At 48.9% G+C, this 22,854-nt stretch overlaps 1 protein-coding gene across 1 annotated transcript in view; it reads left to right on the forward strand.

Moving 5' to 3' along the window:
* The window catches only part of SKAP1 (src kinase associated phosphoprotein 1), a 227,651-nt gene that overhangs the window by 192,714 nt on the left and 12,083 nt on the right, over positions 1-22,854 (forward strand). The window contains exons 11-12 of the mRNA XM_074979091.1: positions 5,458-5,520; positions 16,082-16,194. Of these exons, the coding sequence (XP_074835192.1) occupies positions 5,458-5,520; positions 16,082-16,194 (176 nt within the window). The remainder of the gene's footprint in view (positions 1-5,457; positions 5,521-16,081; positions 16,195-22,854) is intronic.

Consider the following 22,854-nt stretch of genomic DNA (forward strand, 5'->3'; position numbering starts at 1 on the left):
AACAGGGAATGGATTATAAATGTTTAAGCCAAAGGCACTGAGGCTGCTGACAAGGGAGAGTGATGCCTTAGCTAGGAGGCCATTGACTTTTAGAACATGGTCTCAGGTTCAATCCCACCTGCTAACTATGACCCAATGGCTCCTCCATCCTTACTGCTTAAATCCAACTCCACATTGGGACTTTGACTTAACTGACTTAAACCCTTGTACTCTGAATGAAACATAGGTCATTTACAAGTCTCCTCCACTTCACTCTGTCTCAAGACAAAACTTCCAGCTGACCCTGGGAGTGCCCCAGTTGTCCTTCAATCACAGTAGACTTCTACGTCATCTGACATCTTCCTCTTTTGCATTTTCCTTGTGAGTTCCATGTGACAGCTTGACAGACAATGCTGGAGGATGGTTTACTGAGAGTGCGGCCCACCATACCCACTTTCTTGTCTTGATTAGATACCTTCTAATGGGACCATTGAGTTCCATCGTAATCATTAAACCTCTCCACTACTGATCCCTGCTACTGCCTAGAAACGCTGGAGTGTGGGACCTGTCTTGTGCAGGGTCCTCCTGTTTTCCATGGGAAGTGGCTGAAGCATTTTGGAAAGCTCTCGCCAGCTTTTGTTTCCTTTTAGTATCAGGTGGATCAGTGCTTCTCCACAAGGGGCTCCTTTCAGTGTGGCAGACTTCAGGCCTTGCTTGATTTTTAGCAGGGCCTTTGCCTGCCGGAGTGCACCTCTGCTATTCCAGTCACCTTATCACCATCCCTCTGATGGTGGAGGCTGTAGCTGGTGGGCTGAAGGAAAAGTACCAGAAGACAGTTTAGACATACATTCTCCCCCTTCAAAGGCCAGTACCTGTGTGCACCATCTGCCAAGTCTCCCTGGAAGCTACCTTAGGAACATTCCTGCCTGTCCTCACCTCTGGACACCAGAGTCCAGGCAAAGTTGCTCCCTGCAGAGAACTCCTGAGCAGCTGAGTTGTTTCCTTGCCCCTTCCCCCCATGGCAGCAAAGGCAGGATGCTGGCTGTCATTTGCCAGGCATGCTGGGTGGCCCCTTCTTGGGCCGTGTGACTTGGAAAGGGAGAGGGCAGTTAGAACCCGTCTTTGCTATGGCTATAATTGTGCCATGATATCTAGTTACAGCACTGCTGTCTCCCAGCCCAGTGGCAGCACTGTGGATTTGTAATGCAAGGGGGATGGAGCGGTATTCCCACAGCTCTTGGATGGTCCCAGGTGACACATCTAAGTCCATTCTATGCTGTACTAGTTAACTGTGTCACGACAGGCTGGGTTATAATTGCAGTGTAGACTGAGCTCTTTGCAATAGTAAGGGAAAGGGAGAGATCACATTGCAGATGGAATGGTGCAGGGAGAGAATGTACTGGAGAGAGACACAATATGGCCAGCCACCCAGGTGCTAACAAAGTGATTACAACCCAACCAAGGTGCGGCTCACAGAAGAGAGAGCTTAGAATGGGCCACACTCACACAATCCCTGCTCCCCAAGGAAAGCGTTTCGCTGGTACAGGCTGTTCTGCTGTGCAGCTGAAAGCACGTTGCCTCTTGTTAGAGCCTCTATCTATCTTCTCCTCTGCTGTGGAGGTTGAAACCAGAGTCCCTGTGCACACTGGCTCTCCACACACCTCCCTCTAACCTCCGGTTGAATTCTGTTGGCAGCAGCTGCTTTTTAATTTGAAGCCACTTCTACAGTAACTCTCAACTGAGGGGCTCAACCAGGTTCACAGGATTTAGCCAACTGAGCTGCACAATGCCCTTCTCATGTAGGCAGGTGGAATGATCCCTGTTATTGGCAGGGAAACTGAGGCACAAAGCCCGTGAAGTATGACTACCCCTCCAATCAGGATATCCTCTACTTACCACCATGGTGTGCAGTAACCATACCAATCTTGTCCTCTTTCCAGCCCATATGAGAAACAGCTGGATCCATTTACGGTGCAAGTAATTTGTTGAGAAATATAAGTCCAGGGCATTTAGGTCTTAATGGGGCTGGCCTCATTTCTTGTGGCTGTGAGTTCCACTGGGTCCAACTGCTGTAAAATTCAGTCTCCTGCGCTCACAAGTGTCTCTTTTTTTGGTCCACAGCCCCCGTGCAATATCTGTGTCATGCCAGGTCACGGTTGCTGAGATGATCTCTCTGGTGCTGAAATGGGTTTATTGTCTGGCTACATTCTGCTGCTGGCAAGGGGGCTATGTGGAATGAAAAGGTGGGGGAGAGGCACCAGTGTGGGATTCTGTACATCCAAGACTGTGTCCAAGCATTCTTTTTGCCCAAACCAGGTTTTCTTCCATCTCGTTTCCGATCATCCAAAAAAGCTTGGTGGTAGGCGGGTGGGTGTGGACGCTTTGGCATCCATGCCTTAGGTGTTAATCTCACCTTTGTTACCTTGTTATCTGAGCACCCACTTATTTACCTACACAGCCTCCCCAGGAAGTAGAGAAGTACTAGTATCCCCACATTAGCGCATGGAGGGGCTGACTGACTTGCCCAAGGTCACAAAGGAAATCTGTGGTAGAACAGGGACTTGCACTCAAGTTCCCAGATCTTAAGCTAGTTGCTCTAACCACTGGACAATGGTGCTTCTCTCTAACTTAGCTGTTATAGCCCTTCCCTAATCATTGCCCTCCTTGACTGGGGCAAGTGTGTTTCTACCATTCAGCTTCCTTACCCAGTAATTGTCAGTGAGCTCATGTTGATAGTCATGATGTTCTGCATATGAGGGTAGGTCTGCGCTGTGGGGCAGTGTTGACCTAAGATACGCAGCTCCAGCTATTAGAATGGTGTAGCGATAGGGTCGCATTGCCACAGGTTCCCCATTGCAGGGGTCGACGGGGGTCAATTTCCCTTACACTTTTCATTCTGGTGTAATACTGGAGTCGGCAAGAGAGCTATCAGCAGTTGATTTAGTGGGACTTTACTAGATCCACAAACTAAACCCTCAGCAATTGATTACTGCAGTGCCAGTCTCCCTGTGAGTGTAGTCCTGCCCTAAGACTGGCTGTGGCCCTTACCCTGGGAGAGGACTGCAAAGGCGTAACCCTTCTGGACCCAACCTGCCCTGGAAGAATCAGTTTTATTTGTTCCCTTTCCCACTCTCATCCTCGGGTCAGATTAACTACCATTGTCTGAAGGGATAAAGTAGTCTAGTTTTGATTGCTTTGATAGTCAGTCTTTTTCTTTAATCCTGGTTGCAGATACATTTACATTCTCTTCTACAAATGCAAAGAGCAGGCAAAAGCCACTTTCAATAATTTATTTTCCAATCGATGCTAACGAGGTTACGTCTCGTCAGTGGCCGAGTTTTACAATAAAGTCTGATTTATTTAGAAAAGATCTTCGGTGCCACTTCCCGTCTAATGGGGGAGCCGTTGCAGTGACCCTCCAACTTCAGAGCCAATTTGTAATTCACAACGGAGCTCTGACCTGATTTGCATTGATTAGAATCGGGAGGAAGAGACAGCTGGGTCCGGGCTGGGGAGGATGGGGGAGAGCACTCCATCGTCCGAAAGTGCCTAAACGCAGCAGATTATCTACTGCCTTGTGATCAAGTTGCATGGTATCAGCAAAAGGCTTTATTAGAAAGGCCCCCTCCCCACCATGGTTCCCTATGAAACTGGGCTACACATCGCCCTGCCTGGAGACTAGAGCGAAACTTGGTGCCATTGGGCTCATGCACTGAGCTTCAGTGAGGGTACTCCAGGCACCTGCTCAGTTCTTGCCTGTGCTATGAAAATAAATCATTGCTGCCAACAGCTGCAACTCCATGCTGTCTCTCTGGGCCAAGTTAGGTCAGCGCGATAAATGGGTGCTCGTGGTGCCGGCTTCCAGAGTCCATGAACAGCAGTGGAATCAGGAGGTTGTTTTAGGAGTGGGGTTTTTTTAGTTTGTTTCTAACCTCTGTGTCTGCAAAGAGAAACCTGCAAATGTGACTCAAGCATAATCTTAAATCAGACTGCCTCTGGCAGAGCCAAAGTGCTCCAGCCATCTGGCCCCATGCCCATCTCTCCCGGCTAGGGATCTTGACTTGCCTTGATCCAGCCTTGCTTCCTGGCCTTGCCTCCACTTGCTGCCAAACTGAACTCATTGCTGGTTTGGCTGATCGCCATCGTCAGCAGCTTGCCTTTCTTTGCAGTGGGGACAAACTTTGTTTGGGTGCCCCTATGTTCAGGAGCTCTGAACCTCAAGTAACATGCCAGTGCAAGGACAGGGCATCAGGCAGCCCTCTGGGATTGTGACCACTTGGGCTAATGGACGTTAGCCCGAAATCACAGAGACCCAATTGTAAACCAGTTGACATGTGTCCACACAAGAGGCTTGTGCTGACTTGACCAAAATTGATTTTAGCTGAACTGGTCCAGCCATTGTGTGTAAAGAAGCCTTTCTTTTCAACACACTGAATTGAATTTCCTCACTGCTGACAAGTAACCTACCTCCTGCCTGCCCCTTGCTCTTTCTTTTGTCTTAACTCCTGTTCTGTACAGTCTTCTCCCTTACTCACTCCCTGTGGCTCAACCCTTCTCCCACTGAGCTCTGCATCTTCTACCATCTGCTTTCTGTGCCTGGATCAGCATCTCCTCCACTGGCAGGTGCCCTTTCTCTTTCCTTCTTCACATTCACCCTTAAAGTTGCTTCTTTCAATAAACTGTTCCACCTCTTCTGTGTCCTGGAAATGACTGTTCAGTGCCTGGTCTCTCACAGACCGTAAGCTCTTTAGCTCAGGAAATGTTTCTTCCTATCCAATGCTTATAAAATGCCAAGTAAATTTATGGTGCTATAGTAAGTGACTTGTTTTTAACCATGTTCTAAGCAATGTACGGGTTTATGCAGCACACTTAAAAATACTACATGTCCCAGGAGCAGGGTACTTCCCCTTCTCAAATTTGAAGCCCTGAATTTACCGGTTTGAGACTCAGGTACCCCCTCGATCCAAGGCATTCCATCCATCTTCTAATTTAATGTCTGTCTGCTCATCTCTGCTTTTTCCACATAGTGTCTTCTAAAAGCCACCCTTCTGGGGTTTATTCCTTCTAGAACTAGAGTGTTTTGAGGTCTTTACAGTCTCCATTTGTCCCAAGGCTTTTCTGTGTGTCCCACCCTTTTCTTTGATGCCCAGGGCATGGACTGGCATCCACCGCTTGCTGAAATGAGAGCACCAGGCATTGAGACCATGGCGGTAAATATCATGTAGAGCCCTGAGTATGGGGTTTTCCCAGATGTTCAACACTGACTTAGTTCTCCACCCAGAGAAGTCAATGGCAATTTTACAACCGACTGCCATGGGAGCAGAGTTAGGCCAATGCTGAGCAGTTTGGGGAAATGCCACTCCTCATCCAGGAGACAGGGTGGAGGGACCTCCCAAGCCATGCATGCCTCCTAAAGGATCACGGTTTCCAGAACCCCTAGCTAACCAAGCTCTTGAATTTCATTTCCCCCCCTTCCAGATGAGGACCTTGGCCTGCCCATTCCAGAGGATGGAGAAGACGCTGGAGGTCAAAGCAAAACAAGTAAGAGACGCTCATGTTTTTGGGGAGTGACAGGGCTCTGGGAGCTGGACTGCAAGAATGGCCTGGCTCCAGCAACCTTTGTCAGGACTCAGTGAACATCTCCAGCTGTGTGGCTAAGAGCACAGAGGAGGGTAAGGCTGGGGGCTTGTCGCTGCTGCGTGCAGAGGAAGGAGGCTCTTAGTGGTAGTATTATTGTGTAGCTAGAGCATCTAGGCCCCGCAGTCATGTCTCAGGACCCTGTTGTGCCAGGCACTGTCCAAACACTGAATGAATGCAGCTGGAGAAGTTCAGACAAGTCTCTGATGCTGGGAGCAGTTCAAAGCCCTACCTTCTTCCTTTCTGCTCCCAAATCCCCTGTCCCCCTGCTCCACCCATGCAGCACAATGGGCTGTGAGGTACCATCCGCTGCCATCTCCCCCAGTCTTCCATCACACCTGGGCATTACCAGCTGTGAGTCATTAAGGCTGGCCAGGCTAGGCAGCGGGTGGGGGGGTTCATCTCCTTCCAGTCCTCCCTGAGCTACTCATGCTGGTTTCTAGCAGCCCAAGACCATCCAGCATCTCTTCCCTCACCTGCGAGCCCCTGCCAGCTGGGACAGCAATGGGTCCCTTTCCAGAAAATAAGGCTAGATCTCAAGCATCCAGCTGATCTCAAGACATTAGCGAAGAGAGGCAGGGTGTAACCCACACACCTGCTGGGTGTGGTGCACTGTCCCATTGAGTGGCACCAAGACTGCTTACAGAGAGAACAATAAGTCTGCTCTACATCTGGCTGGCTTTTTGGCAGGTGTGCTGGATGCTCACATTCTGAGCTCCAGAGGTCCCAGGTTCTATTCTGCCCACAGATGACTGGGGCCTGTCTGTGTTCCAGATGTACAGGAGATTGTGTGATCTGACCTAGAGGAAAGTTTAGATTCCCCTGCAGGGACAGGAGTAGTTCTTTATGTCAGTCCTGCACCTCAGTGAGAGCTTCTTGGCTCTGAAGGCCAAGGGAGTGGGCAGGCCTTGTCTCCACTCTGCAGCCCCCTGAGGTTGGGTGGGCAGGGCTGGGAGTCATGTGATCAGAGCAGTGCCCATGGATCCTCTGGCTGATTCCAGCTGGGGTTACCTAGATCTCATTCACTCTTGGAAATGCCAGCAATATGTAGCCATTTTTTGGTGGACACAAAACCTCATCGCTTCCAGCCCCCTGCTGTTAACCATACTACAGATGACTCATTGGCCCCTCTGAAGCATCCGTTGGTGGTAGGGACCTTGCCAATAGCGTCTTCCACAGCCGCCTGCAGCAGAACATGACATGTCTTGAGTGACACTTCAAGGACGCTGCATTCATCCGCCCAGCTGGCTTTGGACTCCAGCACAGTTTGTTCCGTGGCTGCAGAGATCTCTGTCATACACGCATGTGCCATTGTTTTGTCTTAGCGTGGTCCATTTCCAGCCAGCAACTGGGACCAGGGAGCCTCTGAGCAGGTGCCAGGCTTGTACAGTTCAGGCAGCAAGTGGGAAGGCATGGGGAGAGAAGCGGCGAAAAACAATTGGAAAGGGCAGAGAGTGAGTCACTGCCAGTGAAGGCAAGAGGAAGGCCGAAGTGGGTGGCTCCACATGCTAGAATGTTGGAGGCATCAGAAACCTGCCCCCCAAAATGCCAGCGGCTGCCACAGAATAAGCGTGGAAGCCAGTGTCCCCACCCCTGCGTTTTCCTTAAGAACCTCTCAGGTGGGAGCTGAGTGGAAGGTCTATTTCCTGCCCAGCTTAATATCCTGCCCAGTTCCCCCTGCTCCCACCTGCATCTTTTCCCTTCTGGCTTCCACCCCAGTGCAGGAAAGAAACACTTGTGTGTGAGTTGCTGCGGGCGGAGCAGCTGGGAGCTTCCGTCAGCCTGAGTTCTCGTTTTACGGTTCTGTTCAGGAAATCCCGAGAGCCCGGCAAAAATCTGGTTTGGGACCCACCTCCCTGGGCTCTTTGCTCCCCTCCCACCCTGCCACGGGACTGGCATCCAGAAATTAAAGAGGGATGTTTATGCACATGAGACGGAGAAATTCAGCCATGTTTAAAGCTCTCTCTCTCTCTCTCTCTCTCTCTCTCTCTCTCTCTCTCTCTCTCTCACACACACACACACACACACACACACACACACACACACACACACACACACACACACACACACACACACACACACACAGCCCGACCCCTACTGCTCAGATCTGGGGTCCTTCCCCTTCATGATGCACTTTCTCTGCATGAAATGAAAAGGTTCTGGAACAGCTTGTGAAAAGCTTTGTATCTGCTAGCTTAGCATGTGCAACTCTCTCTCAGTCTAGTGCCCTGACTGATAGACTACAGTGGGTATGGGAGTTGCCCCGTACCTCGTTAGCTCAGGTCATAGAGTCCTGAAGGTTTTGGTTCAGAAGGTCTCATGACCTGATAACCTGGTTTGGACTGTCTGTGCAGTTTTACTTACCTGCCCTCCAACTGTCCTAGGCCTCCACATGTTGGGAACAAGTGGAGGTGGTCAGGAATTTTCAGCCAAAAGTTTGTTTCCATTGAAAAATGCCAATCGAAACCAAAATGTTTTGTGGCATGGGACAATTTGGATGACAGTTTTGCCAGGAAGGCTTCATCCAATCCAGGGTGGAATTCCTTGTCCAGAGAGATGGGACTAGAATCTTGGGGTTCCTCTATGCCAGGTGAGCGCCCTAAAACACACAAGCGAGGACTGGAATGACAGGCCTCCCATATCCCAAGAACATGCCCCATCCACCAGGTCTTGTCCATTCAGAGGTGTTTTGCTTGGTCTTTTTCCATGACACATCTGCAAAGGGCTCTGGTTCATCCCAATGGGGAAGTGAGAACCAATGCAGGAACCCCTGAATTTACCACGGAAGGGAATTCATCTTCAGCCAGCTCCAGACACAAGAAGCCAGATGGGGGGTTAGCACTGACTCGGCTGAACCAGTTCAGTTTACAGTGGAGTCTCCTCAGTGTTACTGGGGGAGTGCAAGCTGAGAACAAGGTCAGCCCAGTTCTGCTGATCAACAACATGTGCCCCACTCCTTTGATCTCCTGGAGGATTGTTCCCTGACCCGGAGAGACCTAGAGACATGCCATCACTGCTGCAGCATCACTGGCTCACTCAATGAGTTGAGTACCAGCTGCTTGTGAAAGAGAACACTTCTGAGTGTAGCACACCAGTGGTGCTGCTTTCCCACCTTGGTGCCCCACCAGCACGATGAGTTACTATGCAACTGGAGCACTTGGCAAGTACAGCAGGTGCAAGAACCCAGAGCTTCAAAAACAGACGTTGCCCTGTTATTTATAAGCCCTGCTTTGGTCATGGCACACAGTGGTGCTGTCATCTGTGTAGGATCATGTGCAGCTGGCTAAGGAGAGAAGGCAGAGGGGAGACAGACAGATTATAGGAGGGGTGTGGTCTTAAAAATCAACCAACCAACTTGTGCATTTAAAATAAAATAAACTAGTTCTGTGTCCCCACTGAACTTCCAAATTCTCCTGTCAGAACTCACTCAGGATCACGCGGAATGTATGATCAACCAGAAGCAAGGCACAGTGGGTACAGCACTGAGGGAGCAAAGAGGCAGCAAGGCACAGTGGGTACAGCACTGAGGTGGGAGTAAGGAGGCACGGGTTATATTATTGGCTTTTGCAATCACATTGCATGAACCACATCCCTGCCGTGTGCCTCAGTTTCCTCATATCTCCTTTCCTATCTATTTAGTGTGTAAGCAATTTGGGGCAAGAATTCTTGTCTCACCACCTGTTTGTAGAGCCCCTAGCAGCATGAGGCACTGACCTTAGTCTCTGAGCACTCAGGGAACACAAATTATTCTTCTTTGGGTCAATTTGGTCTAACTCTTGCAACTCTCACAAAGTGGTGCTTCTCTTTCCTGTACAAGGGCTCAAGCTCACTCTGTGTAGAGCAACTCTGTTGGCTTCTTCATCCCAGAATTGATGATGGTACGCAGTGGTTCAGGAAGGCACTGGCCTGGGCCACGGTGCAAAGCCATGCCTCTGAGGTCCTTGGGATGGTTGTGGACTGGGTTCAGACAGCTAAGATCAGCGAGTTTTCAGGGGCAGTTAAGAGCTTAACTCTCTTTTAATGATCATCGCCTCAGAGCCTTAGGGCTTTTCAGCAGCCCTGGGCTCTGGGTGAGTTGGAAGCTGAGCATGGTGAGCTTGATAAGAGATGGGCCTGAGGCAGGTAAATTGAACTCTACTGTCTCTGCTGTGTTTAGGGACATTCTGGTGCAGGGCATCACACAACTAACCTACCCTTATTGTACTGATGTATCTGGAGGAGGATCCCAGGAGGGAAACAGTTGAGAGACTGGTCCCATCTATTTCAGAGGGTGACTAATTTTGACCTGGGTTCAGAATCTGGACCAGTAATCAGGACTGGCTCTGAGGTGTGGCCCTTCCAGCTATAAATAAAGCTCTTGATGCAGAGAGTTACCTTGGGACCCTCAACACATCTATTCTAACCAGTCCTGAGCTTTCTCTCTTCCACTCAGGCTTATATCCCTGAAGCACGTGTTCATCAAGACCCTTCCCCATGCAGCCTGTAGCATTGCTTGAGACCTAGAAAGAAGTAGACAGGCAAAGAGGGTGAGAGGTTGGCTGAGTGACTTCGGTATTTGTCTATTTCAGGTTCCCTTTTCAGTTGTTAAAGTAGTTGGTGCTTGTCTACACAGAGGTACTCAGGAAAGTTAATCCACAATAACTAAAGGTGTGAATGCAAAGTATATTTGTTAAACTGCAATAAACCCCTGTCTGGACTGTCGTTCTGAATTAAAGTGGCTTTAATTTGGTTTAAATCAAACTGGGGTCTTGAGAGTGCTGGAAGGACCCCAAATAAGAGGTCATGTCACCCTTGAAAATGTAAGCACGTACAACTCACAGCTTTGCCAGCCATTCAAATACTAATGAACATGAGCAGGGCGTCTTCCTTGTGGTTGTAATCATTCATCCTTCTAACTGTTTAGTTCTTATGGTCGTGATCGCTTTAGGACCCAAGTCTTCCTTTTGTAATGCTGAATAATATATTAGACTCTTTCCTCTGAATTGCTGGTCTGAATTTCAAGGGGCAGGGTTGTGGCTTTGCTGGAAGTACTTCTGTCTGTGCTTTAGTCTTTCTTTTTTTTATTTTTTCCTCGGTCCAAATGGAATAGAAGACTAATTAGGTGAAGTGAAGTCCTTGAAATGAAAGCTGAGAGGGTGGGGAGGGGGCGTGCAGTGGGTATTTTTCTTAATTATATCAAATGGTCAAAATGCCAGATGAGCATTTGGCTAATGTAAAACTTATTGTTTCTCATTTCCGAGAGTTGCAAGGACACTGTGAAGCCAGCCAGCCTCCCCCTGCAAATCATATGGAGAGCTTCAGCCTCATCCTGCCAGAATACCCATTTTCCTCTCTTAGCAACTGGACCTTTTTAAATCCTGTGTCCTGAGCTAGAATTAGCTGGGGGCTGAAGGGAGAGAGAGATACATCTGTAAGGCATTTTTCGAGGACAGTCCTGGCCAAATGCCACCATTCAACAATCACTCACAGTCCCTGGCTCCTCCCACAGCCCAAAGCTCCACCCTGTCCTGGGGTTGAAGGATGTTTCTGTTAAAATGAAGAGAACAAAACCTGTTGCCATTTTGACTGTTGTTATTGGGCTTCAGAGTGAACGGCCACCACCAAAACGAACCAGGGCCACTTGTGCTCCTCCCATAAGTCTCGTTTCAGACAGTGCCGATGCATGAAGGAAAACATGACAGGAGCCCCATCTGGATGGCCTTCTTCATGAACCTGAAGTTTGGTGAACATAGAGCCAGAGTCTGATCCCAGGGTCAGTCAAGAGCAGTGGTGCTGAAGTTACCAACATTGCTTTATGTCAGCAATACAAAACCTCAGCTTGTTTCTTTGTTTATAATTGAAACCTAACTTCTGCAGAGACAGATGGGTTCAGCTAGGTGCTGGGATGGCATGCGACCAAATGTGGGCTGGGCCTCATCCTCAGGATAGTGGCAGCTGGGCTTAGTCAGGGATACAGGATACAGGAATGGGACATTTGAGTGACTGGGTTGGATCCGAGGCCCACCTAGTGCAGTATCCTGTAATCCGTACCAGCTGCTTCAGAGAAAGGTGTGAGAATCCTGCAGGAGCAGATGTAAGATGATCTGCCCTCTCCATCAGGCATGCTGATCTCTCATGGAGATTGGTTACAGCCCTGACATTTGGAGGTTAATATCCCTTCCAAAAATATGTTGAATGTCCTTCTATCTGTGGATAGTCTTCTAGCCATAGAAATATCCATTCCCTTTTTCAGTCATGTCCCTAGTTTCTGTCTGTCAGAGGCTGGGAATGGGCAATGGGGTGGGTCACTTAATGATTCCCTGTTCTGTTCACTCCCTCTGGGGCATTTGGCGTTGGCCACTGTTGGAAGACAGGACACTGGACTAGATGGACCTATGGTCTGACTGACCATTGTCTGTGTTGTTTTATAACCCCCAGCTACGCATTGTAAGGAGGTTCTTCCTTGAGCTCTTTGTAACAGGCCCAGGTCCCTTTCCAGAGTTGATTGTGAATTTAGATTCTTCTATGATATCAGAATAGTTTAAATTTCCCCTTCACTGTGCTTTATTTGGCACTTACTGACACTGCATTGCAGACACCATCACGTTGCCTATTCCCCTCATTTGGTTAGGGCGCTCTGGAGTTCCTCACAGCCCTCGCTGGCCCCAATTAAGCTAAATAACATTGTACCATCTAAATAACATTGCAAATGTTACAGTCTTGCTACTGAAGCACCCTCCCGCCTGCCCTGTTCGAGAGCATTAATAAATACAGTAGGATCGCAACATTTGCAAAGGTTTGGTGTTGAGAACCCTTGCAAACATTGAATTTTGTAAATATCATTTGCCCAGTGCCCTGGTGAGGCAGTGGCTGCCAGCACTCCTGCCTGGAGCCCTGGCGAGACAGCAGCTGCAGATGCTCCCCGCCTGGAGCCCCAGGAAGGTGGCAGCTGTTGGTGCTCCCCACCCAGAGCCCTGGGGAAGCAGCAGCTGCATGTGCTCCCTGCCCAGAGCCCTGGGGCAGTGACAGCCACTTGTGAAAAATTGAATTCACAAATGTTAAAGTCGTAAATGTCATGACCTTGCTGTACATACATGTGATTGTTTTCCAGAGCCCTATTATCTGAACCTCTCTTTTGGGCCTTGTGCTTGGAGAGCAGCAGAGGTTGCAGATACTGCAGAGATTTGGATAATAAAGCAAAAACTCTCAGCTTCAGCAGAGGCCACCTTAATGTTGAATGGTTTCTTGAGCCACACTGGGAGTTCTCTGCAGTGCGAACGAGCAGGACCATGACAGTGGAGTGGCAGAGAGCTCCCTGCCCTGTCACTTCCACTCTTTCAGCTAGCTGAACTTCTGATCCTTCATGTCCCCCACCATTTGGACAATGGGGCATATACTGTATATTCAATAACATTTTTCAGCTTCTTTAGAATTCTTGCATCTCCCCTGTGGGCCCCGTGATGGATTGTTTTTTAAGTGGTTTCAGAAGTAGCCATGTTAGGCTTAAAGTTGCCACGGGATTCCTCATTGTTTTTGCTGAAACAGGCTAACAGTTTTATTATGGCATAAGCTTTTGGGACTTGTTCGCCTTTCAGGTGCACCAGAGTCTTTGCTGGTTTTACTTTTTCAATGGTCAGTTTGTTTTCTCTTCTGCCACTCAGCTTCCTAGATTATCTCATTTCTTATTACTGGGGAAGAGCAAATCTGAGGAAGGTATCGCCGAACCCTCTTCAACGAAGTCATGAAAACCAAGACAATCCACTGAGCCTCTCAGCAATGTTCTGATCTCCCTGAATTGCTCTCTTTAATTACTGTGATCCACCAGGCACACCCATTCTTTCAGCAGTTGAACTCCACAGAAGGAAATAGTCAGTAGCTCTAGTTTCTCAGAGGATGTTGGGACTGCAATCAGGAAGTGTGATTTGCAGCAGGTGTAGGTGTACAGCAAAGTCACAACATTTGTGACTTTAACAGTTGTGAATTCAGTTATTCACAAGCAGCTGCCACTTCCCCGGGGCTCTGGACAGGGAGCACCCTCAGCTGCTGCTTTTCTGGGGCCCTGGGCAGGAGCACCGGCAGCCACCACTTTGCCAGGGCTCCAGGCAGGAGCACCAGCAGCCGCCACTGCACCAGGGCTCCGGGCAAATGATGTTTGCAAAATTCAGCATTCGCAAGGGTTCTTAACACTGAACCCTCATGAATGTTGCAACCACACTTTATCTCATTCTAGCTTTGATCAAATTAGCTAGCTAAAATTACGGAGTAGATGTGCTGGCCCAGGCTAGTTACTCAAGTATATACCCACCATCCCAGGCAGGTTTGTGTTAAAGCAGCAACGCGTACTGGTGCCACTGAGGTTACACTGCTATTTTTAGCAAAATAGTTGGGAAGTGAAGCCGCTCAGTTCTGTTGTCTCTGCAACTGATTGTTCTGAATGACCTTGGTCAAGTCACTTCCTCGCTCTCTCTCTCTCTCTCTCTCTCTCTCTACTTCAACTTCTCTGATTGTAAAGTAGGTGTAATGACACTGCCTCAGATGAAAGTTGCTATATGTTACAAAGAGAGAGAAATAAGCCTACATGTACTGCAATCACATGCTCTGTTTGCAGTATAGGCAGATCCTCAGACTGCTTAAAGACTGGAACATTTTATGTTTCAGTGACAAATTTCCTTTTCCCCCATCTCCAACATATTTGAAAAATAATTAACCTGTTACTATCTGCAGAGGGAAATTTGGTGAATATGGTGATCTCTGTATTTAAACCTATTCATCAGTGATTTACTGACCATGACTTTAAGATTACTATTTTAATTAATAACCTGAGCAATATCCACCCTCCCAGCACACTCCATCTTCCTGCCCTGGTAAGGTGGTTTGTATCTCCTTTTTCTCCACCATGGAGTGTCTTTCTGCTCCACAGGGGAAAATCAAGGAGTCTGGAGTTTCTCTTTTCCCCTGGCACCGAGTTATCCTGCGCGTCAGGATATTATCTGCTTTTTAGTTTCCTTTCAATATGTTTTTGCACTCATTCCATTTTTGCTGCCCCCTGCTGTCTGCCATCAGCTATTAACTTTGTGATGTCGTTCTGACTGCTGCTACTTCCTTTGCTTTGGTTCATAACCGCTGGTGGGTCCTGTGTTGTATACAAGCTTAAATAGCCCAGCAGCTCCTACTCTTTCTATTCCCTTCACAATCTTTGCCCTGCTGCTGTGTTCCCTCTTTAATATTTTTCCAAAGGATACAGACCTACTTTCTTCCAGCCTTTCCACTTACATTCCCTAAGTCCCTCCGTCATTCTGTTCGTTCCCTGCTGCATCGTTTCCCATCTCTGTAATGTCCTTGCTCATATTTAAGTGATCAAATCTGGGCACAGCTCTCCAGATGGGCCTTTACCAGTCAATCCCTTAGATCACATTAGAAACATTTGCTGCACCATGTGCTCAGTATTTTCTATTTACACTTCGCAGGCTTGATTCCCCACCCCTCAGGCAAATAAGGCTCCTGGGTATTTTGCTTTACTGAAGGATTTTTGTTATTTATTTAATAATTCTTTGGGTCACAGAACTTGGGTGCTCTCGGTATCTCAACAACTTGATCCACCCCTTTAGACTTCTCCCCTGCCTCACCCTCCATCAGGGAACATGGGTTAATAGATAGTTGGGGGGGGGCTCTAAGAGGGCAATTGGAGAGTGAAGCCAGTCAGTTCTGTTGTCTCTGCTACTTATTTGCTGAATGACCTCGATCAAATCACTTCATCTCCTTCTCGCTTCCTCAACTTATCTGTGTCTGGTTGTAAAATGGACCTACCAATACTGCCTCAGATGAAATCAGCTATATATTACAAGGAGAGCTTAGCGAGTCTGGGACCTTTTTAGCTTGAAAAAGAGACAACTAAATGAGGATAGGATAGAGGGCTATAAAATCATTACAGGGTGTGAAGAAAATAAATAAGGAAGCCTTCTTTTTCTCTTCATGGCACATGAACTAGGGGGTCATCGAATAAGATTAATAGGCACAAATTTAAAACAAACAAAAGGAAGCACTTCTTCATGCAACACACAACCCATGGAACTCTTTGCCACAGGATGTTGTGAAGGCTGAGACTATAACAGGAATCAGAAAAGAACTAGATAATTTCATGGAGGATCGATCCATCAGTGGCTATTAGCCAGGATGGGCAGGGATGATTTTGGGGCTTGTCTTTTCAAAATCATCTGTGGTTTAAAAAAAAATTGCTTGATGAGCTTACTTTTTTTTTTCTTTTTTTCCTTTTCAAGTCTTAGTTCAACTGGAAAATTTCAGAGGGATTTTTTTTCTTTTAAATAGACAAAATTTCTGAAAATTCCCAACAAGAAATAACTGACTTCTTCAACCATTTCTCACCAGGGCCCCATGCTGAACGAGTTCCTCGCCAATGGGAGTGCAGTCCCCTGGGAAATGGGCGAACCCTCCAGTAACTGACCACTGTTCTTACTTCTCTCTCTAGGGGTTTATATGAGAGATTATGCGAACTATTACCAAGGCATGTGGGACTGCCTCACCAATCACCCCGATGAGTTGTCTTTCCAGCGCGGTGATATCATCTACATCCTAAGCAAGGTAGGGGCCAGTTACATTACTAGGTGGATTCGTGGCCTCTGAGCTTAATGTGCCAAAGGTGGAAGTCATATTCGTACCAAGGCTCTTATCCACCTAGGTGTTTACATGTCCCTTCCCCAGTTCAGTGATCTCCATGTGCCCATCAGCAGCCACAGGAAGATGAGGTGAGCAGTGATGTGAAATGATTGCAAACTTTCTCCTGGGCCTTGCAGCCTGGAAAATGAGACTTGGAAGAGCTTGGTCTGGCACCTGGAAGGGAGCCCATGTTCTTTCTGGCTGGTAGCACAAAGAGAGATAGATGGGTCAAGAGTTCTCTAGTGACTCAGGCCTCTTACTAAGAGCCTGTGGGATTGAATCCAGGAGAGATGTGGGCCAGCGCCATTCTGCAGTGCTGGGAAAAAGCAGATGGATGGGCCTTGCCTAATGATCCTTTGCCCTTGTGCATGGCCTCCCACCAGAGAGCCTGAAAGCACATGAATGAGTTAAACCTCCCGTCCCCTCTCTGAAGTAGGTCAGTATGACTACCCCCATTTTGCAGGGGGGGAAACTGAGGCACAGAGCCAGGGCATTTGCTCAGCAAGTCAGTAGCACATCTAGGAATGGAACCCAGGAGCTCTGGCTAATCACAGGACAACTTTGGCTGCCACAGCTGGCAGGAGAGCATGGTGCTGACTCCCTTCCCCCTCTCCTGCTTGGCTCTGGAATGCCTCCTCCCCCGTCCCAAGCACAAGACCATGGTATTTAAAAGGCCCTCCAGCAAGATGTTTCTCCATAATAGAGTCTGTGTGTGATGTCGCTCCAGCATTACAGGGGTAATTGAGTTGCTCGGCCAGGTGTGACCCAGCCTTTCTTTGTCTGGAGCACGCAGGTAAATAAATGAACCCAGCGCACAGTGCTGAACGTGCCCGTGGGGGCAGCAGGAGGGAGTCAGGACTCTTAGCAAGACTCCCCTGTAAGGCAAGCGGGGGTGGTGAGTGACCTCGCTTGTTCTTGCTGTTTGGAGCTGGGAGGAGGACACCAACTGCAGTGTTAATCCTGGTCTGGTTCACTGGGATCCTGGAGTGGCTGAAGGGAGTGGCTCTGTCATCCACTGATCAGTGGCTTAAGGGGCCTTTTCTTCGTGCAGCGCCTAGCACAATGGGGTCTGGTCCGTGATTTGACTCAGGCAAAGAGCTGCCAGTCCCCTTCCTACATCTCTCCTTCCTCCAGCGCTATCTTCCATCAGGGTTCACTTCCAAAGGGCTCCCTTAGTCTGGGATGGATCATCCTCTCTTGGCTTTGCCAGCTGGTTGCCATACTGGCCTGGGGATGAGGGGGGCTTTCCCCGTTGGACCTAGTTTGGTCAGCAGGAGGACTGGAAGCCAGACATGTTCAGGTTCTGCTGAGCCAGGGCCCCGGTCCCACTTGTGAAATAAGGAGATTGGTGATAGCACCCCCTAGAAGCTGAGCACTTGGGCGGCCACCCAAGGGAGATTCAGGTGCTGCCCAGCTGCTTAGCAGAGCACCCACAGCCAGCATGTTGGGTTTCTATTGGTGGTGTTCATCCACACCTGCCTTAGTGCACAGAACAAAATTTATTCCACACAGAGATGGAAATAATTAACGGGAATGTTACCCGGCAGCACTTCAAGCTCTCTGTGATTAACTGAGTAAAACCCAGGTGTGCCAGGCTGTTCCTTGATGCTGTTCCTCAGACCAATTCAGGGCTGTTTGCATGACTGGGAAAACCTCCTCCAATGGGAATCCCAAACATATCCCACACTAACTGGCCCAGTCCTGGAGGGAGCCAGTCTCAGTCTGCCAGCTCCTCTAGGCTACGTCTACACTAGCCCCAAACTTCAAAATGACCGCGCAAATGGCCATTTTGAAGTTTACTAATGAAGCGCTGAAATGCATATTCAGCGCTTCATTAGCATGCGGGCGGCCGCGGTGCTTCGAAATTGACGCGCCTTGCCGCCACACGGCTCGTCCCGACAGGGCTCCTTTTCGAAAGGACCCCGCCTACTTCGAAGTCCCCTCACTCCCATGAGCGTGGCCATTTCGAAGTTTGGGGCTAGTGTAGACACGGCCCTAGAGAGCCAAGGGAGTTCAGCGATCTGTGGTCCTGTGAGGAGCAGAGTCCCATTGATCTTACTCTGTCTCTCCTCCAGAGAATTCCCTTCAGGAAAAAGGAACCTCCCGGGCCTTCTTCCTTCAAAGATTCTCCCAGGCTGCAGGTCTGGGTCACTGCAGGGCCTCTGGCAGGGCTTGGCCTGGTTTATTTTTTTAATAGTTATGCCGGCTGTGTTATTTTTGTAGGGAGGTGCAAGCCAAGCACCAAAAGTCCTGTTTTCACCTCCCTTCTGCCACTGCTTGCCAGTATGGGCCCTGGGCCAAGCCATTCCTGCTCTGAAAGCCTCACTCTTCCCTTCTGTACAATGGGGATGATGGTTGTTTCTTGCCGGGCAATGGAGAGAGTGGGTGAACAAATCACTGCATTAAGCTCAATAATGGGGAAGGGTGCTGCTCCGTCCCTGGCAGTTATCAACACAAAGGCGCTATGAGAAGGGCTCTGAATTGCCCCGGTATTAACCACAGGGTTCGTGCTCAGGTGGGAATGAGCAGGATCTGATGTTACAGGGATGGGCACAGGAGAAGATGCAGACTAGAATGCAGTAGCATGGATGAGGGCAGTGCCAGGTGGGAGTTGCTGGGCACTTGTTTTTCCCTGTTGTTTCCATGAGAACTGTCCATACTTGACTTAATCCAGCTTGCTCCAGGAATGACGCAGGAGCTCAGGTAAGGTCCTGACTCTGAGCCAAAGGAATTCGCCTGATGTCTCGCCCTGGTGAGCATAACGACCCAATGGAACACCAAGGTCCTAGAGAAATATGTGACATTCCCATTCCCCACTTTTGAGGGCCCCATTCAGCTGCAGGATCACTGTGACCTTATGCTTCCAGGAGGCCTCCGTTTTAACAGGGTTTAGCCGGAGGCTTTAATTGTACTGTGGGCTGCTCTGCCGGGTGTGACGGGGAGTGGCCTGATCATTTCTTTCTGGGAGCAATTCTTGGCCCTTTCCATATGGGGCTCACAGTGCACATCCCAAAAGAGGCTCATGAGCATCCATTCCCCTCCAACACGTTGGAGGTGCAGTGAGCAGAAGAGACTTGCCGAGGATCATGCTGGGAGCTCAAAGCAGACAGCCAGAGTTCTAACCTCATGCTGAAATCAGGGGTGTCACACCAGAATAAACCTCTCCATCTCTGCCTCCCTGCCTGCCGCTTGCCCTCCTCCACACCCCAATACTGTGAATGCAGCCTGGACCCACAACCCATTTTTAACTCTCTTCAGTGGCTCCAGATTGTGCCTCTTGCGCCAGCTTCCTCACACGGAACCAATGGGTCCTGAGAGCCTCCGTCTCGTAAATTACTTCCCACGATGGAGGCTCATGACCGCAGCGGAATCTGAGTTGGAATTGGAAAGGGGGAAGCAAAAAGGTGTTTGAGATGCCTGTTCATTCGGCTGCATTTTAATTTCCTTTTCAATCTTGTCCCAATTAATTTCCCAGAATTAATCTCATCGAAGCAAACTCGGCTGCCGTTTTAGTGGTGTGGTCGCTCTGTCTGAACATGAAATAAGAGCTAATATAAAAATCCATCTGGTACACTTGAAACACATGGTGGCTGCTGCTTGGGTCCTGCCTGACATTTCAAGCATCGGCAGTGGGAAGAAAGTGATTTAGGGGTTAGAGGACATTGGTAGCTGGCAAGGTGTCCGCAGCCCAGCAAGTCATCATTCCAGCCTTTAGCTTTGGGATGCAGGGCACCGGGGAGTGAACGCTCCGACCATGTCTGCAGGAGGGGCCGTAGACCCAAGGTCCCCATGGACTGCATGCACTCAGGGGAAATGTAGCCTAGAAGTTAGGACACAAGACTGTCCATCGGGGAAGTGGGATTGTGTTCCCTGCTCTGGCAAGTGACTCGCTGGGTGTCCCTCGACAAGTCACTTAGCTTTTCTGTGCCTTTGTTCCTGGATCTCCAAATGGGTACTGTTGCTACTGACTCGAGCAGGGGTTGTGAGGCGTGGCACCTGAATGTGTGCAAGGTGCTTTGAGATCTTTGGTTGCAAGGCACTAACAAAGGTGAGAAACATTTCTACTATGGTGCTTCCTCTGCTCCCAACCACATGTCTGATTGTCTTTATAGTCTGTCATGGCCCTAAGTAACCTGAACCCTAAACAGATTGGTGTGTCTGGTCCCTTCCCTCTGAACCCAGCAGAAACACATGTACCCTTTAAAAGGAAATATGCATTGATCCCACCAGAGGCCCATGGGATGGAGCAGGGCAGCCAGGCCTTCTCTCTGCAGATCTAGCTTCTGCTGAGCCCCGGTAGCTGTCGTCTCACTGTGCTTGGCATGGGTGCTGTAGTCTCGTGCTGCCCTTGGAAGTAGAAGGAGACCTGCGGCAGTGCACCAGTTCCCTTTAATCCCCAGGGTCAGTGTAGCCCGCAGCTGTTCAGCTTGCCAAGCCTGGTCTGCAACAGGATGGTGCTGGCCTAGCTTGGCAAGCACCAGGCCCTTTCACTGCCGGTGCCAGTAGTAGAACTGTCAGTCTTAGAGGGACCGTTGGCCAGAGATGTGCTTTTGCACCTCTGGTTCCATTTGTTCTATACATGGCCTCCGCTGGATGCCCCCTCCTGGGAATATTGCTGCAGCAGGTCTCTTTGCCACTTGGAGCCTCTGTGGGACTGTCCCAGCCTCCCAGCACTGCCCGATACCATCCCACACAATGTCTGGGCCTCATGAGGTCCCATTCCCCTGGCCTTTTCCTGGCAGCTGATGGACGCTGGTCCTCTTCCCCACAGTCGGGATGATTTGTACATTGTGATAATTATTCGAACACGGTGCCACTTCCTATGTTAAGCGGACTTAGTTGGATGTGACAAGCAGCCCATAAAACCAGTGAAGTTAATTCTCTCAATTGCTTGAAATGAAAGTGTGTGTTTGGGCGGGGGGGGATGTTTTTATTCTTTGGGCCCCAAAACGAATGGAGGAATTTGGTGACATCTAGTGGCTCTTTTTATTGCTCTCTAGCAACTGTACTTTGTGGGGGGAGGCAGTGCAGAGCTGGGAAGGGGGGGTGCTGTTCTGAATGGACAATGAACCTGATTGCTGCTTGTCGAATAGCTATTATCCACCTCTGACCTAATCGGAGGGGAACGGTATCTGCAGATCTCCCCCTCCCCCTGTATTTATTGCGGGGCTGGGAGCGGGGAGTGGAAAAACGCCCCCGGTCCTGTGTTAACAAGCCGCTCTGCGCCGTGCCGCAATGATGAAGGACGTGATGGCGATGATGGGGTTTCGTACCCATTAATAACCCCAATGGGAGGCTATCGAGTGAGGAGGGACGGGGATGGGATTTGGGGTCAGCTGGAAGGCAACGGTCATACACCGGTCAAATACAGGCGAGGGCTATTCCTTCCCCCTCCCCCACACACACACCCGACAGGAACCAATCGTCTAGAACAAACCCCTGGCAGCCTCATTCCTCCCAGGTGATTTTTATAAATGAGGGGACACCCATTCCAGAGGAGGACAAAGGGGTGGCAGGGGCTGGCAAGACCCATGAGAAGACAGCACAATGGCATGTCCCTTGCTGCCCATCAGCAATTTATTATGAGCCCAGAAACAAACTCCAGACATTCCACTCAGGACTTGGTATCCGAACCCTGCCACCCTACTCAGGCCCTGAGCAGAGAGCTTTGTTGTATATGAGCAGTTGTTAGCGCCCTCTCCCGATTTTTTGAACATGCTGTCTGGTCACCCTGCTCAGAGCAGGTATTGGAATAGGGCTTGCTTCTGCTTTCAGTTGCACCACTTGGAGTCTGTGGAATTGCTCTGGATTTACACCCGCATCCGTGTAGAGCAGACAGGGCAGGATCTGTCCTGTAAGCAGGTGTAAATGCATTCAGAGCATGCTCTTTGCCACACTGCTGCAAATGAGATCAAAATCTTACACCCCAGCCTCCCGATAATCCTCAACATGACAATTTTCCCCAGGGCATACCAAAGAATGTACCCAGAACTGTGCAAACCTAGTGCTCCAGGGTTCATCTTCAGAACCTCCAGGGCTTTTGCAAACTCTGGCAGTTTTTTCTTTTACTATTCAGACCATTTATTTTGTGCTGAAATTTATAACAAATGCAGTTAAAGACTTCATCTTTGACAGAGGTAATAATAAATTCACTGTTTAAAGACAGTAGCTTAATTCCTTATACCCTCCAATACTGCGCAGAATAAACTATATTCATCACTGAGTAATTTTTTACCACATAAATCTTTAAAACTAACCGTTGTAGGCTGTTGAGGCTGAAATATTGTAAATTTATTAGATATGCCCATGTAGTATTGGATTCAGAGGTTTCCATTCGAATATATTACAGAGGAAATTTGTGTCTTTAAGTGTGACAATTCCTCCATTTTCTGAAGCCAGTATTATAATAAGCAGCTCCTCCAGAGTCAACTCTGCCTTTATTAGACAGAGATTTAGTAATAAACCTTTCACTAATCTGCCAAAGAGGGTGGGGGTAACCTTTCATTCAGATGTCCTTTTTAAAATGTGTGGGGAAAAAGCTTTTGTTTTGAACGTAACAAATGTCTACAAATTCCTGGCTTTATT

The sequence above is a fragment of the Carettochelys insculpta genome, chromosome 28 (genome assembly GCF_033958435.1).
Source record: "Carettochelys insculpta isolate YL-2023 chromosome 28, ASM3395843v1, whole genome shotgun sequence".
In the NCBI taxonomy this organism is placed as follows: Eukaryota; Metazoa; Chordata; order Testudines; family Carettochelyidae; genus Carettochelys; species Carettochelys insculpta.